Raw genomic sequence first — 17,166 nt, 5'->3', positions numbered from 1 at the left:
TTAAGGTAACTTTAAAATAATATTTTCTTAAAAAAATAATTTTTTAGTAATCAAATTAATAATGCCGATCTTGGAGACAATCAAAATTACACAAGCCAAGGTCACAGCTCAGGTTAAAGTAATCTGATAGACACTCTGCTGCGAGTTAAAGGATGATCTCTGACCATCCTTTGTTGATCCGATTCTGAATCGGACGATCGGGATTAAACGCAAACACTTGATTGCTGTTTTTAGTCTCTTAGATGAAACTCAATATGTATTCGTATCCCTCCAATTTTCTACAAGATATATATAGTAAGATATTTCTCTCAAGATATTCGATCTATTATTACTAAAGAGATTAAAGGGATATTTCGTACGAGCATCACATAACGGAATTATATAAGATAGACTTATTTATTCAAGTCTAATATAGCGAGCGATTAGATGGATTTGTAGAACATGTCGTTTGTGACATGCAAAGCAATTTCTTTCCCGCGGAATATTCTCCGGGCGCGGGGAAGGATTAATTTCATAAGTGACCTTCCTACGCTATACATCTTGAAAAACAGGATGTAATAACAAGCGCCGCGGAACTGGGCTCTTGTTCGTCTTTCTTCTCTTTCCCCCCCCCCCCCTCTTATTCGCGACGATGAAATATTTTTCTTACTCGTCGCGACGATATCGCGTCCGCGATGTATCAGCCTGAATGCGGCGGTAACAAGGCTTCGTTTGTTCCCGTTCGCGCAATACCTTTTATCCACCTTCGGGCGGCGAGAGCCTTCGTCGCTCTCCTTCCCTTTTACGAGAGTCTTCTTCGCCGGACGAAAGCGAACCGGTATCCATAAAATGATCGCGCGAGGGCTCTTCCTCCCGGCTCACCTCCGCCGCGCGCGTGCGTTTCGCCATAAAGGGTTAACGTGCGATCGAGAGGGTGAGAGATGTATATCGGTCGCGTAGTGACGACTTCGACGACGGGGGCAAAACGGGGGAGACGGTATAGAACTCGCCATTATATGTCGCGGACCTCGTTTGCCTTCGCGCGTTTGCCCCCTAATGAGATCGCCGCTGACGGACTAACAATAATCCGGCGTTGGATACCTGTGCAAGGTAGACCTAAGCGCTCGCAGAACGAAAGTGCACAATGAAACTAACGCGGATTTACATGATTTATCTTTTTCAGCACGTACGGAGAACGCGCGTATCTCTCTCTCTCTCGCTCTCTTTTCTCATTTGCATAACTATAGAGCACCGAAAATAAAAGTCCATTTGTTTCTTCCGTTTCTCAGCGGGCAAGAGGAAAAATTTATCGCGCGCCCGATATAATCCCGGGTATTGTGCGATTTTGATCTACGGCCACGGCATTAGCCGGCCGTGTCTCTCTCCCGGCGCGGCGTGAAAGCGACGCTGAGATAGTTTCCCCGACCTGATCGCGGCCATAGGTGGGTTCGCCCCGTAAATGCGTTGGAACGCGGTGCCATGCTGTCGGAGCCGGGCTGATGGATAAAAGTGGGTGTGCGGGACCGTTTAAATCAATTTGTCGACACGCACGAGTGACGCCGCGACGACGTGGTCTTCGGCGCGGTGCGTTTCCAAAGTGCCCGATCCGCTGACGCGAGAAAGACACACGCGCCTGAATTTTCTGCTCGGAGGGTCCAATTATCCAAATAACCGCTGAAAGCGTCGTCGCGCGTTGTACGTTTTACTCGTACGTAACTTACATATCCACGCCTCGTCTTCGAAGCTTATCGACGCTCGTTCACCTCGCACCGCGGCGGCGGTGGTGGTGGTGGTGGTGGTGGTGGTGGTGGTGGTGGTGGAACAAGCGACAATAAATTGTAAACACCTCGCGGCGCGGTTACCAACGCGGCGCACCGACTTGTGCTGTGTATAGACAGCACCCTTCTTCTTCTCTCCCATCAATGTTCCCGAGCTTACTTGTGCGTCATCGGCGGGCGGGCGAACCCTTTGTCCCGGGGTATAATTAGCCCGCGCGTACGCTACACTCGGGCCTATGTGCATGAAAGCACCTTTCTCCATCTATCTCCTTCGAATCGAAACGCGTACGACGCCACGTGTCACGCCATGCCATGCCATTGCCATGCCATGCCATGCCATCGTCGCGACGCATCGTGTGTCGCGTAGCGTCGCGTCAGCTCGCTCGCTCGGTTTTATACAAAGTTTTACACCAGGCAAGAAGTCGCATTGTGCAACCGCGGCGGGCTGCGTCTTTGTTCGCGTCAAATGGGAGCTCGAGGTAATTTTGCTGCATCATAACGCGCGATAATGTTAACCCTAAAGCGTGCAACGCAGAAACTGCTGGTCTCCAGTTTTACATTTTTTCAAGTTTTATTTATTTTTTCCTTTTTTTTTTTGTAATTATCGAAGCGTAATTTCCAGTCTCGTTGTGAAGACCAGAGAATGGGTGATCTATTTCAATTTTACATTTAGGAACGTGCACGCCAAATGCTACAAGTTTCTTTAGGATTTTTAATTATTTCGGATTAAATGATTCTGGTAATAAATTATTAACCATTGTTTCAAATATCAATTCGGGAAAACATAATCGTATCATCTACATTTAGAAAAAAGAGGCGTAATAGCTGTCAAAGATATTTTGTTCAACGTACTGCAATATTTATTAAATATTAATCAACTGCACTGAAAAAAAAATTTGCTAGATTGAAATAAATATTTTTTCAAATAGTACCAAGCAGAAGTTTTGTAAAAAATAAATAATATTTATTTCAAATAAGATAATATTTTCTATAATTAAAAAAATGTATAATCCATTTTATATTAAAACTTCTGCTTGGTACTATTTGAAAAAATATTTATTTTAATCTGGTAATTTTTTTTTTCAGCGTATTTATTAATAATAAGGAAAGCAAAATTATAGAGTTTAGTTGTATTAAGCAAATAATTTTATCGAAATTGTTTTACTAAAGTTAATAACTATCTAATCTTTGAGATTAACAGATTTTCTTAAATATGTATACGAACGCGCTAGTTTGCGCAATTTTAGAATTTTCTGAACGTAAATGTGTGGCTGTACGTCTCACTTAAAGGATTAAGAACGAGATTATTTCATATTCGGATGAAAACCGAATTAGCGATTGTCCGAGCGCACGTCTCCCGACAGCTGGACCTGCTAGATCGGTGCCGTCCCGCGTCGCGATGGTATGCGCCGCGAATTCACCGGAATCCTGGTCGACCATCATAAATCAACGCGCGCAGCGCTCGGTTCCTTCGGTGCGAGGCATCTGCTAACGGAGATCATTAGCGCAGCACCTAGAACCGGCCCCGAAACCCAATCAGAGGGCCACCCGCTCGCTCGCTCGCTTCGAGTGCTGTGCCACGCGGGGGGGTTCGCCGATGAAAAATTCTACCGAGGGAGAAGTTACATCGATATCTTCCCCCCCCCCTCTCCACTTCCTCCCAGCGCGAAGTTACGCGGAAAACAACCGAGAACGAGGCGACGCAATGTCGCACGTGGCAATGCCCAGCACGCGAATAATTAATTCAGCGATTCCGCGTTGCTTCTTGTTTCGCGGCTGTGTGCACGCGGAGAGATCGACCACCTTTTACATCCCCACCGCGTTACATTATCGACCTGCTTGTGTCATCGGTGTGCACCGAACCGTATGTAGCATGTGTGTCCCGTTTTTCGGGCGTGCATCTGGATGCCATACCGTGTCCCGATGCGCGCGGATTCGTCGCGCTACGTGGCGATTCTTCATCGATCATCGCATCGCGAGAAAACGCGGGGTACGTATAGGACAGAGCACCTATGAACGTCCGCTCAACTACGTAATCTGCAATTGGTCGGTCGCCGAACAACATTTCAGCCTGTGTGTACACGTATATTACCAAGTGCGGTAGTATAAGCAACTTGGAGGATCCCGAGGAGCGTGATCCAGGTACCTAGAAAGAGGCACGTCTTATATGTACGAGAGGAGAGACGAGAACGCGTAATTATATTTTTTTCGGGACGATTTAACTTTCTCCTAGGATAAACACGAGTCACAATTTCTTTTCGTTCTTATAAAGAATCAACGAAGATTCCAATAGAATCTGCAAAACTCGCGCCACGAGAGAGCCGAGGTACTGCTGCCACGTCGGGGTGAGACGGACAGGCACGAACTAACGACGAAGCCGTATCGATCATATTAAGGGATGTTTTTACAATAATTCCTCCCCAGCGCAACGGCGGGGCGGCTCGCGCTCGTGTAGGTTAACCGCACACAAAGACGCGAGCGCAAGTCGCGATAGATATCGCTAGGTAGCCGGGTAGGTAGGTAGCCGCCATGTCTAATTATGTCGCATTGATTTTGTCATTAGCCACCCCACGTCGACGGCTCGGGGCACGACGTCGGGGCAAAAAGCACTTCCTACAATGCCCCGAGCGGTGCCTCGAGGCCGCGTTCTTCTTTCGATTTCTTGAGACGCGAGTGTGGCCATCGGGACGAGCTATCGGGAATCCGATCGCAAGGTCAAAACCGAAACGAAATCCGAGGTCGAAAAACTCTCAGTGATGCTCGCCGAGAGCTCGGGGAATATTGTCGTACGATGACGTTTCGATCTGGGGCTTGTAAAAGAAAAAAAAAAAAGATTACATTGCGTCGGAGCCACTCGGAGTTGATCGCATCAGGTCCGTTTGCGGAAAATGCTGGATCTCAAGGTAAATTGTATATACGCTGCATTAGTTAGCGTTACGTTACGTCTCCGTTTAGCGCTGAAGCGGCAGGGGAAGTTCGCTTGATGGCCTCCTCGGCTCTTATTTAAGCTACCGAAGCGCACGCAACAACGGCTGCGTGGACGTTCTCTGACGTACGCGGGTCAAGTGTCGCCGGGAAGTTAAATGAGATCGTTATGGAACTCGTCCCGACGTTAACAAACGAGTCGGCTGCAGATTTCGCATCAACTCACGTCGCATCCCCGCAATCTACTTCCTACGTATGAGACGAGAGATTCTTGCTCCTCTTGCTTTTTTCTTCGAAGATATTCAACTTGGGAATGTTCTTTTTAACGTCCTAACAATTATAGTTAAAAAAACATACTATTATTAAATAGAAATGTATCTAATACACAACGGCTATTAACAAAGCAAACTCGAAAATACTCAAAATATTGATCACAATTATGTATCGTAAGACGAGACGGTACATTATACAAACATGTTTCTTGCAAGAAAACTTTAATGGAATCGCAATCACGGTAAAATTATATTAGTCATTATAATTGTGCGTTACTTGAATCATGCCTATTTATAATAATCATCATTTCAAGGTGAGGCAAAAGAGGACGAATTAAAACGTGAAAAGAATGACGCATTGCTCGGATGATGACCATATCGGTTACCCGCGCTAATAATGATCAACGTTCTCCCGTCGCGTCTCGAAAATGCAAAAGAAGGGGAACGTGATCTAGTGGTGTGCAACCATCGAGTTCGACCAGGGATTAACGTTAATTTGGAACGTTAAATTCTAAATCGGCGCGCCGAAAAAGCGAGCCGCGGGTCCGGACTTCTCTCACGGCTGGCTTAATTGCGGATCCCCCACACGCTAACGGGGTTAATTGGCGGATTCGTGTCTGGACCGGATGCCTGTGCACGCGGACGACGAAAATTCGATGAAATCTAATAATCGGTGACCGCCAAGGAGCGGGCGAGCGAGCGAGAGCACGAAAAGGAGAGGGGGCCCGGTGTACGTGCGTGCGCGTGCGTGTTACGAGCGAGTTTCTCACGGTGCATTGGGAGGAAATTATAAGGGAATGGGTTAAACCCTGGGTTACCCCCGCGGGGAGGGAAGGGGGAGAGGGAGTGGGAAGAGGAGCGCGAGAGGAGAGGACGGTGCGAAAAGAGCGACGAAGGTGGAGAGAGAGCGACCCCGCGAGGAGGACGAGGCGCTGCGCGCTCTCGCCCTTCATCGGGGAGAGGGAGGAAAATCATACTTAATTGATATCACAAAGAGGTCCCCCACCCCCCTCCCCCGTGCTCAGCACCAAACCCAACCCTAACTTCATAATCGCCGGCTCCACCGTCGGATTAAACGCCGCTCGGATCCATGTTGCACGTAAATTACGCGCGCGCTCGCTCGCTTGCCTTCGTGCGCGCTGTGCCCTTCACTTATTGCCGTTGTTCTTCGAGCGAGAGAGGGTCCGCGCACAACCGCTCTCTCTCTCTCTCTCTCTCCCGTTCATTGGTTGGTCCCTCGGCTGCCTCTCCTCGGTCTCCTCGCCTCCGCGCGCACAACTATCCTGTACCCTTTCCTCCTTGCTCATCCTCCTCCCGCTCTCCTCCTCCTCCTCCGTCCGTTCGCGAGCGAACATCATGCGGCGGAGCGGATTCCTTCGGGCAATCAAAATAATATCGATTAATCGGCGCTTATCAGATACCGCGAAGACGCGTTGGCCCCCGACAGGGTGTAGCAGCGAGCGCGAGGCACGGAGGTATGAAATGTTGGTAAGAGAAAAGGAAAACTCTCGCGTGGATCGCGTGGGACTGCAAGTCATTCGCGCGAGTCGGCGAGAGAGAGAGAGAGAGAGAGAGCGAGCGAGCGGTCTCGAATTTCCTTCATACCTGACTGCAATTATCGTTCACCCGTGAAATTCTAATTGGGGAAAATTTGTTTCTCCGAGCGATGACAGGAAACGTTCGCTGAATATGACGAAGAGCGCGAGTTCTCGATCATTCAACGTCACCCACCTCCGTAATTATTTCTATAATACTAATAACGTATTGGTCCCGTATCACCGCTGAAAAAAGAAAAAAAAAAGAGATAATTATCGATCGCGTGTTACCATGGGCGAAACCGGCGTTTTGCATCGTGGACGCGCTCACACACACATGCGAGATCGCATTTTAAACCTCGGTCGATTTGCGCCGCGCGTTATCGACAGCGCGAGATCGATATACTTCTCTTAACGAAACGCGGGAGGAGCGAGATTGGTAAATAAAACTGTTGTCCGGCCGCGTCTCCCCCATTCGCGCTATCATGTCGAGCGATGCAACGAGACACGGTTTACATAAACGCGATCCGCGGTGACGACAAACAGGACGCTCTCGAGCGCGACGATCGTAAATCGGTGCATCTCGCTCCTTCCCTTTCTCCAAGCTGCGACGACGGGACTTTTGATTGGCGCGCGATCGAAGACACCGCGACACGCCGCGGCGACGCGGGGGGTAGGGAAGGGGGGGGGCACAACTGTAATTATTTCACACACTGACACCGCATTTGCATACAAGCCATGCGGAGCGCATGCGACTCGCGGCAACGGCGTGCCGCGCGTTTCCGCGTGGTTTCGCATGCGTCAGCTGAACGTGGTCGTCGTCGTCGTCGTCGTTGTTGTCGTTGTCGACGTCTGCGGATAGTTCTTATCAGGCTCGCAGCCCGCGTATATTAAGTAGAAAGCCGTCCGGCCGCGTAATAATAATAATAAGACAAGTACGGCCCCGGTTAATTATACCGTCGAGCACCGCAGCGCCGTTGTACTTGGCGATTGATGCAATCTAATCTACGCACGGCGTATAGTGTCTCGATTAATCCTTCTTCTCGAAAAGTAAGATGACTACTTTTCAGCTTGATAATCATCAATATCATATTGTATTTAATGCGCTTTGACATGTTCATTTAAGAGGATTATTTGAGAAGACCAGATGGAAAAGCGGCATTTTGTTTAAAATGCGCATGTTGCTGCAACTAATCAAGGCAATTATGCAATGTGATTGGTTTGTACACGACTAACACATTATCATTATTCCTTATTATGAAGATTTTAAATGTACGAAAGAGAACATTACATCTTATGACGGGACGAATGCATTCCACACGTAACGTAATGCGCTCCCTTTTTATACACGGAAAGAATTTTCTCTTAAAAATTACCCTGAAAATCGTGGTAATTGTGGGACAATGTAAACCTTGAAGAATTTTACTATACTTTTGACGAAATTTACTAAAACTGCTCAATTTTATTAAAATTTTAGTAATTTTTAAGAGAAAATTCTCTCCGTATAATGCGGATTAATGATCCGGAGTCGCATCGAGGTGTAATGTGCTCTAGTAATGCGCCGTGTTTTGTTTCTGTTCTTTTTTTCTTTTTTGAAGCACGCGAAAGTCTGCGGTCTCGATTTGCGCGACGCGGAATGTCGACAACTTCCGGTTTCGGTATCAGCCCGAACAATGCGATCCTCACACGCCGAGCCGTGTCGAAACCCGCCGTGGAGAAAAGGTAAAACCGCTCCCGCCGCCCCGCGTCCCCCCCCCCTTGCCCGCCCTACGGAGGACACCCTCTTACCGCGGCACGCAAACTCGCCTGAGAAATAAGCAGGCACGATATTCAATAAATAACGAGACGCGTACGAGATAATTGAGAGGCCATAATTGCGCGCATCTTGCGTATTTCGTGCCGAATAAACGCGGCCGGGATCGCCATGTGGGCCCCGTAGGGAGACCCATGGATGCCTCCTACCTCCGCTCGAAGGATACAAAGGGACCTTCGAGCGAAACACCGCGACAAACAAAAGGACACGGTGCGCCGGCTTCGCGGTCGCTCCTTCGCCGAACATTTAACTCCCATCATCGGCGACTCTTCCCTCCGCCGAATCGTCCTCGCCTCTCCCGGTCCCACCGCGCGCCCTCCGTCGGTCTTTCTTCCCGCTGCGTTATGTCATGCGCTTCCCTTTTCCACTATTGAACACTCATCAGCCACCTGTGATCGTCCTCGACTTTCTCCAAAGTAATAATTACGCCGGGCTTCGTGGTGTATCGCTTCGCTGGTGTTACGCTCGTAGATCCGCCGACGTTCGTTTTCAGCTTGTCCCATTTTGCTTCGTGAAATATTTATCGATTTGACCCCGTTTCTCTCTATCTCGAGAGATTCATCAAATCTCAAAAGATTAATACTTATCACAATTTAACGAAGCAAATGCATTAGGCAAAACATAAATATATCGAGAAAATTAACGTAGAAAAGAATAGTGAAGTCGTATTAGTTACTTATTGAACTTACAAGTTTATTTACTTACACGAATGATATAAATATAAAGGTTTTCTTGCACCGTTGTTACTGTAAAACGAAACCTTTTAAATAAATATTTTTAAGCGCCCACAGATTTCTGGGCTTGGAGCATAAACAGGAATCATGATAATGCAATATATGGAAGCAGTCGAAACTTGGCGCCCTACCCTCGAAACGATCGCGGCCATGAATCGCCGCGCGTTAGAATGGTTGGAAGACAATTAAGATGCTATCGTTTAATTAAGGCCGGGCCCTGCGAAAACAAAGCCGTTCGACGCCATACGCCTCTAACGTCGACGCGTCGACGCCGCTAGACATCCTTCCGCTCTCTTCCTAGCGTTACCGAAATGCGTGATAAATTGACTAGAAGTAGGCGAGCCGAGGGCAGGTGATGTCAGATTGGCAGATGTTCTTCGTTTGTCCCGATGTGCCCTTTGTTACCCTTATTCTTCTCTCCGTGCCTCGCGCATGCACACCGAATATATGATAACGTATCAATATCGTTTATACAGATGACATCGAGGTGAACCGTCAGATTGTCACATTAAATAAATACCAACATTTTTAACTCTTAAGAACCCAAAGGAAGAGATTTTTTTATATTTCAATGCATCCTAAGAGGGAAAGTAAGAATTTCAACAGGAGTTTTATCTCAATTTGTCACAATACAAATGCAACGGTTCTTCATTTCTGTAACGTTAAAAGTTGAACATAGTATATTGATTTAAGAAAAAATTCATTAATGATATTACACAAAATGTTATAGACACTTAATTACTTAAAATTAGCGCGCCATAATGTTTGAAGTAAAATGCACTTTGTTAATTTGCAATTTGATAATTTGTATATTTCGATATCACTGCCACATTATAACTCGCATCGAGTTATAATTATTATTAGCTGAAAGAGAATATGTATTGCCGGTAATGTCATGAATTACGGCAAGCAGAGCGTTTTCGCTACATATTTGTGAGGATACAGTAAAGGTGCACTTTGTTCCCTCTCGTTTAGCACCGGTCCAGAGTAGAGGCTGCACAATTATATTCCTTAGACGTGTGCGATTTTATGCTTTAATGAGCGCCGTCGAGGCACCCGAGTTTTATCGGAACGTCTCTCTCGAACGCGCGGCACGTGATTGGGCGCCGTGTAAGGAGGATTCGCCTAGGATTGGCGGTATCGATCGATGATAATCCGAGGGAACGATCGCGGCCGGCGTACCTCACGCATTATAAAAGCGGTATCGTTCGAGAAAGAGATGCCGGGGGATACGGTGACTAGATTATGGCGTTTGCACCGCGGAATTATAACTGTGGCGATGGCGCGGCTCGATGGGGAAAGAAAGAGAGAAAGGAGTAGACGGTGGGAGCGGGAGGGAGCCATGTAATACCGCGTATACGCGTATATACCATAATGTCCGGCGATACCGCCCGCGGCCGACGAGCACGAGGAGGACGATCGGGAGAAGAGCGAAAGAGAGAGGGAGGGGGGAGGGGAGAAAGAGAGAGAGAGAGAGAGAGAGAGAGAAAGGAAGAGGGACGAATCGGTTCCAGGCTTCTCTTCCGCAGGTTGGGATGTATACTCTCTCTCGACGGATCGTCACGCCGTTCCACACCCCCGTGCACACGCACGCGAGCCGGCGCATAAATCCCGCGTTACACCCACCCGGGCTCATCTTTAATCCGTTAGATTCCGTGAATGCTTGCGGCCGGCCTCCTCCTCACGACGTTGATTCGAGACCGCGATTCCGCGTAATTGGGATTAGATTATTAGAGTCTTGCCTTTCGCCCTTGCCTCTCGCTCGCGGCAGGAATTCGCATCATCGCGCACGTTTCAGTAGAAACATGGATTATGCTCTCGCGAGCGTGTTTATCCCTTACGGTAATCAAAGCGACCGACGACGTACTTCGTTTTGGGTGACGCGCCACCGCGCGGAACGCATCTAATCCCTCTCGCACGGCCCTCTCGTTAGTCCTCTCTAACCCGGAATTGCAACGCGTGTACGTTTCCATCCACCTTCGCAGTAATTGTAATTTGTCAATTTGTGTAATTTGAAATCGGATTATCTTAATGACGCGTGAAGTAAGATCGCGTTATTGCTTATGTGTTGAATCGCAGCCTGGGAATCTTGCTTTTGAATTTTTAATTCTGTCGGCAGCTCTATTCGGTAGAGATAGCAATTTTTAGGAATTTCAAATCCTTAGGAGAGCCATTTTGAACCATTTCTAAACGTATGCTGAATGCTTTTTTAGATTGTAAAACACAAAGAAGTTGTTATGTGAAAAATATCAAAATTTATAATAGATGATTCAAGAAAGAAAAGTGAAAATATCGGAGGAATAAAAAGAAGTTAATTCAGTAAGTAGGCGAACGCTAACAATGCTCTATTTCATAACGTACTATATATGACGAAAGCATCGCTGTTGATAAAAGATAGAGACATATGTAAAAGAGACGAAAGATTCTCAATCTGAGCCTATACAGACAAGCATTCATAACGACGACTCACAGTCGAGCTCGTTGCACTTCTTTTCGTCTTTCGCTCTCATATTGCTCGGACAGGAACATTGATATTTCATCGATAGATAAGCTCGGCCGATCGATCGCAAACACAGCTGGGTTCACTCAGGTAATCCGAACACAACGAGTCGTTGTGTTACCGCGACGGTTCTCTGCCGCGGCTTTGTGTACCTAACCGTCGTCTTCTCTCCGGCGATCCTCTGCACACGCAGCTTGCTGCACTTCTGCGTATTTCGCTATCTTTCGGCCGTCCTCGGGAATGTTTAACCGGATTAGACGACTGGACGACGACTTCTAAATGTCCCGTCTGCGAATTCATTCTCTCACGAGCGAGCTAACTAGTCTCATCGAACGAATAGAATGCGGAGTGCCTTTAAAACTGAGTTATACAAAATTTCTAATTATTCAAAGCGTTGCATGTTTACATACGAAAATTTTATTTTATATAAAATTATTATCGGCGTTAAACATCAGTCCGAATGATCGATCTTTATTTGCATTGTTGCAGGTACGTCCTGGGCTTGCGTCGGGGTAGCTAGTGAAACGTCCCTTCGTGGCGAAAAAGATAAGACGGGGAGGCAGTCGGTGAGGAAGCGGGCGAATCTGCACGGAAGAAGAGTCCGTGGAGGAAGTCCGGAGAACGCAGGCGCAGACGCCGTAGGTGATGTGAGGCTGGCGCCCGCCTCACGTCTGGGGTGATGCCCTCCAGTGAGCCTCATCCCCCGTACCACCTTCAACACCGCAACATTCCTCCCTCGCATCTACAACAGCATACGCCGAGCGCGAGTTCCTTCAGCGATCAGTTCTTTCAGCTGGTGGCGGCGCATCATCAGCAACAGCAACAGCGACAGCAGCAACACGGCGGACCCTTTCAAAATTCCACGTACACGCAGAAGCAGGAGATGAGCCCGGAGGAGGAGGGGGGCCGAGTGGGTGGGTCCCCCCCTGCGGCCGGGGCTGCACTTCATCAGCCCCATCACCCGCGCACGGCTAGTCCACCTTCGGGCACAGAACCCTGCACCCGCGACGCGATACCAACACCCACACCTATTGCTGATACCACCACCACCACCACGACCACGACTATGACGATGCAATCGCAGAGTCAGCAGCAACAGCAACAACAGGGTCCTAGCCCGAGCCCGAGCCCGACGGGCGGCGATGTGGAAAAATTTGATGGGAAAATCGTCTACAACCCAGACGGGTCGGCCTATATCATCGAAGGCGAGAGCGAACTCAGCGAGGATGAGTCTCTGCCTGACGGTTGTATTGTAGATGGGCGCGGTGTATCGGTTCCTCACTCTTTAGTTTTCCCGCAAATCGCGAATGCGTACTATGTATCGCGGTTATACGCGCATCAGGCCTACCAGCAGCAGCAGCAACAACAACAGCGTTCGGCGACCCAACAGCAGAATCCCGATCTTCCCGTAATGCACAGTTATCGGGTGATCAGTTACAGGAGCGCGGAGGGTAGTAAACAGCCTCCTCCAGCGCCGACAATACCACCGCCGCCTGCTGCGTCGGTACCCGTCAAACCTATCCTAATGTGTTTCATATGTAAGCTCAGTTTTGGGTATGCGAAAAGTTTTGTCGCGCACGCTCAGGGCGAGCATCAACTTACTCTAATGGAAGACGAACGACAGATACTCTCTCACTCGACGGCGTCGGCCATTATACAGGCCGTGGGTAGAGGAAAGCAACCACTCGTAAGTTTCTTAGAACCTGTCGCGAGTTCGACCTGCGGCCAGACGTCGCCCGCGCAAGTGCAAGCTCAACAACAACAGCAACGTAGCGAGTCCAACGAACACGAGACAACGCCGACTACAACGAGCACTCCGGCGAGCACACCCGGCGTACCTAGCAGTCCCCAGCAGCAGCAACAATCGCAACAGACGCAACAACAGCAACGACCCTCACCGAGCACTCCCACCACGCCCACGTCACATTCGAATCATCCTCTTACGTATAATCATCAACAACAACAACATCCATGGAGCGGCGCGCAAGTGAGCGCCGCATCCTGGGCTAAGGCTCCTGACGCCATGCATTACAGCTCACCGCCGCCACCAACTTCGTCCACCAAAGGATCTCCGTCTTCATACGCCGCCCTTACTCAGGTCCCCCCGAACTTTCTCACCGGTACCACGATAGGTGTTTGTCCGGAGCACATGCAAGGTAGACCAAGTGGGGTGGAATGTGCGAAGTGTGAGCACATACTGACAAGTAGCCGACTCGCTGTTCCTGGTGGACCGCTCGCTGGAATACACAGTCGAAATTCTTGCAAAACCCTAAAGTGTCCCAAGTGCAACTGGCACTACAAGTACCAAGAGACTCTCGAGATACATATGAAGGAAAAACATCCGGACAGCGAAACGTCCTGTTTTTATTGTAATGCAGGTCAACCTCATCCCAGGTTAGCGCGTGGCGAAACCTATACCTGTGGCTATAAGCCATATAGGTGTGAAGTGTGCAATTATTCCACCACGACGAAAGGTAATCTCAGTATACACATGCAAAGTGACAAACATCTGAACAACATGCAGGAACTACAGCAGGGAGGCGGGGGTGGCTCCGGTACCAGCAATCCCTCCTCGTCTCAGGACGCGCCAATGCCAACGCGGAGTCCCCACCATCAGCAGAATCACAGCCCACACCGGGCTGCCCAGGGTGGCAATCAGAGCAAACCGAAGCTCTCGTTTCGCTGTGACATATGCAACTACGAGACAAACGTCGCGCGCAATCTAAGGATACACATGACGAGTGAAAAGCATACGCACAACTCGATGGTGCTACACCAGAATATCAAACACATGCAAACATTGTCCGCGTTATCCCACCATCAACAGGCGCAACACCATCATCAGCAACAGCAGCAACAACTCGAGCATTTGCTCCACTTAGGCAGCATGGACAAACCGCAACCCACGGAAACCGCGACGTTGGCCGACTTAGCTTACAATCAAGCGGTCCTCATGACAATGATGACCGGCGGTCAAATGCCACAGTTTCCGCCAGAACTCATAGGCACCATAGCGAGCGCGGCTGCCATAAGCAATCTTGGCGGTGACGTTGGACTTTCGCCGGATAGCATGGAGCCACCACCGGAACCAGCGGATCAGGATCCTAACCATCTGTATCAATGCTGCATCTGTAACAACTTTACGACGGACTCGCTCGAGGCTTTGAGTCACCATCTAAACCTCGACAGAACGAGAACTCGTGAAGGCGATATACTCGTAGTGGTGAATGCAAACTTTGTCTGCCAACTTTGTTCCTATAAAACCAATCTAAAGGCAAATTTCCAGTTACACTGCAAGACTGACAAGCATCTGCAACGGCTGCAGCATATGAACCACGTGAAAGAGGGTGGTCCGCGTAACGAATGGAAACTCAAGTACTTGGCGTCGCCCACAAGCGCCGCGCAATTGCGTTGCCACGCGTGTGATTACTACACCAATAGTGCTCATAAACTGGCCCTACACGCAGCCTTACCGAGGCACGAAACTGCGGCTCTCCTGCTCCGTCATCTGCTCGAAGCGAGCAGTAACATCCAAACCCCCGGAAAATTATATCACTGCATGATATGCGGGTTTAGCGCCCGACATCGATTGCCGCTTCTTCAACACGTGAAATCTCTGCGGCATCTTCACATGGAACAATTACACCATCTTCACAGAAGAAATACCCTCACGGGGAACGAATCCCCGCACGCGGATATTAGTGTCATCTTTCAGGTGACGAGCGATCCCGATGTGCCGCCCACGCAACAGTCTAGCCCGACCACGCCAACGACACCAAACGCTACGAGCACGAACAATGGTAAGTTACAACGAATCTACATTGCAAGTAAAAAAAAAATTATCTGCCGCCGCCACAAAAAATATTAATGACGTTTACATAATTAACGCCCGTTAATATTATAATATAATTCCTTTATATGCTGAAAATATTTTATTTGTCCAAGTTTGTAATGTTTCACGAAACGCGTTTTACGATGGGATGCGTTTAATGTTACCAGTGACATTCATTAATATGCCAAAATTGTGTAAAGAGCAATCAATGAGTAACGGCAACGTTGTATTAAAACTTGTTGTATATTAAGAAAGTTACACAACGGTGCAAAGTGTGTCAACAGTCAAACAACTTGGTTTCTCTGAAAAAAAGAAAAAGGCTTTGGTCTGTAATCACGAATATGTCGCGTTTTTCACTTCCTCGTCATTCACAAAAAGATGAATTCCTTTAATCGCTTTTTTCTGCGTGAGGCAGCTGTCGCTGTGCTGAAAGAACATTGTGGTATTTTTCGATCAATCGACCTGTGGTATCTTTCTTTTTTTTTTTTTTTAAAGCTTGTTGTTCGTTATAAACTCGCTGTTCTTTCTCTTCTATAGTTTGACACATTTTATAAAATGATAAATTAAATAAAGCTGTCAGTTGCGCGTTGCACATGAATTCATTACATTAAGATCTACTTGAGTAACAGTCCGAAAAATGTCAAAGCAGATCAGAAATTACGGAACGGTATAATCGGGTTTCGTGACGGCGAACGTAATTCCTTTTCACGGCGAATTTCTTTTGTGCGGGCCCGCGCCCTACATTAACAAAGAAAGCTTACCACTGCGCCCTTAATGAATTCACTGGTTTCATTATTTTATCATCTCACAATTAGCCGACGATGACGGTAATTTTGCGTGGCATATGGCCGTGGCGTGTGCCACCGCCGCCGCCGCCACGCGGTGCGCACAATACCTGCGTGTTATTATATATCGACGGGCTGTACTTACATAAATATACGAGTGGAGAGAAGGTAGGAGCGCGAGGTAAAACTAGCAGCACGCGTTTTGCTCCGTGCGCGTTGCGACGTCGCAACTGACGCCGCACGTTGCAAGTGTGCTTTCGAACAATACCGTAGCGATGCGTACGTGGCGGTGGCTGTCCTCCTTTCGTTTTTTTTTTGTTTGCTTCTTTTCTGTTTTTTTTTTCTTTCTTTCTGCCAACCCCCTCCCCTCTCCTCTGCCCCCCGCTTCTGTGTTCCTCTCTTTCTTCTCCGTTTTGTAGGAAACCGCCATCGGTAGTTCGATGTCTGACCAATCTGTAATTTGGCATATTATTGTTGCAAGACCAGCGCGCAGAGAGAGAGAGAGCATCTGCAACGCGTGCAGACGACACACCGCCGGTGGACGCGCGTCGTCGTTCGTCTTCGTTCTCTCGACGGAAAACTTTCTCTCTCCGCGACGACAACACCGCGCATTACGCGCCGCTCGCTTGCGTAAAATTCTTCCGTCCGCGCTCGCGCGGCCAAAAGGACCGGCGGTGTAATTACGGCCGGTAATTCCTCCGCGGATCGATCAGCGGGCGCGGGAGGAGCGCGCGATTCTTGGACAAGTCTAATCAATATAATAACGCCGCTAAAGAAACGTCCGTCGCCGCCGCCGCCGCCGCCGTAGACGCACACAGGCATACGCCATTCCGGTCATACGTGACACTGGACGCGAACTTTTCGTTGTGTGGCACCGTCATAGTTTACCGGTAGTATCTATAATTTACTTTCTCTTGTGTGGCGTTTCGAGTTAATGTCTCGGGGAACGAATCGCCGCGAAATGGATGGCTGTCTCGCGCGGTCGCCCGGCTCTGAATACATAATGCCGAAGT

General features: G+C 48.5%; 1 protein-coding gene and 1 long non-coding RNA gene across 7 annotated transcripts in view; both read left to right on the top strand.

The window, feature by feature from the left end:
- Positions 1 to 12,082, top strand: part of LOC118645979 — a 223,271-nt gene extending 211,189 nt beyond the window's left edge. For all 3 annotated transcript variants that reach the window (XR_004963610.1, XR_004963609.1, XR_004963608.1), the window contains exon 7: positions 12,026 to 12,082. This is a non-coding gene — a long non-coding RNA (uncharacterized LOC118645979). The remainder of the gene's footprint in view (positions 1 to 12,025) is intronic.
- Positions 12,083 to 12,116: 34 nt separating this feature from the next.
- LOC105833580 (zinc finger homeobox protein 4) overlaps positions 12,117 to 17,166 on the top strand; it is a 101,796-nt gene continuing 96,746 nt past the window's right edge. For all 4 annotated transcript variants that reach the window (XM_036288097.1, XM_012675415.3, XM_012675417.3 and 1 more), the window contains exon 1: positions 12,117 to 15,336. In XM_036288097.1, the coding sequence (XP_036143990.1) occupies positions 12,216 to 15,336 (3,121 nt within the window). In that variant the 5' untranslated portion in view covers positions 12,117 to 12,215. The remainder of the gene's footprint in view (positions 15,337 to 17,166) is intronic.

The sequence above is a fragment of the Monomorium pharaonis genome, chromosome 6 (assembly GCF_013373865.1).
Source record: "Monomorium pharaonis isolate MP-MQ-018 chromosome 6, ASM1337386v2, whole genome shotgun sequence".
Lineage (NCBI taxonomy): Eukaryota > Metazoa > Arthropoda > Insecta > Hymenoptera > Formicidae > Monomorium > Monomorium pharaonis.
The sequence above is the reverse complement of the archived record's forward strand: the minus strand, read 5'-3'. Positions and strand labels throughout refer to the sequence as shown.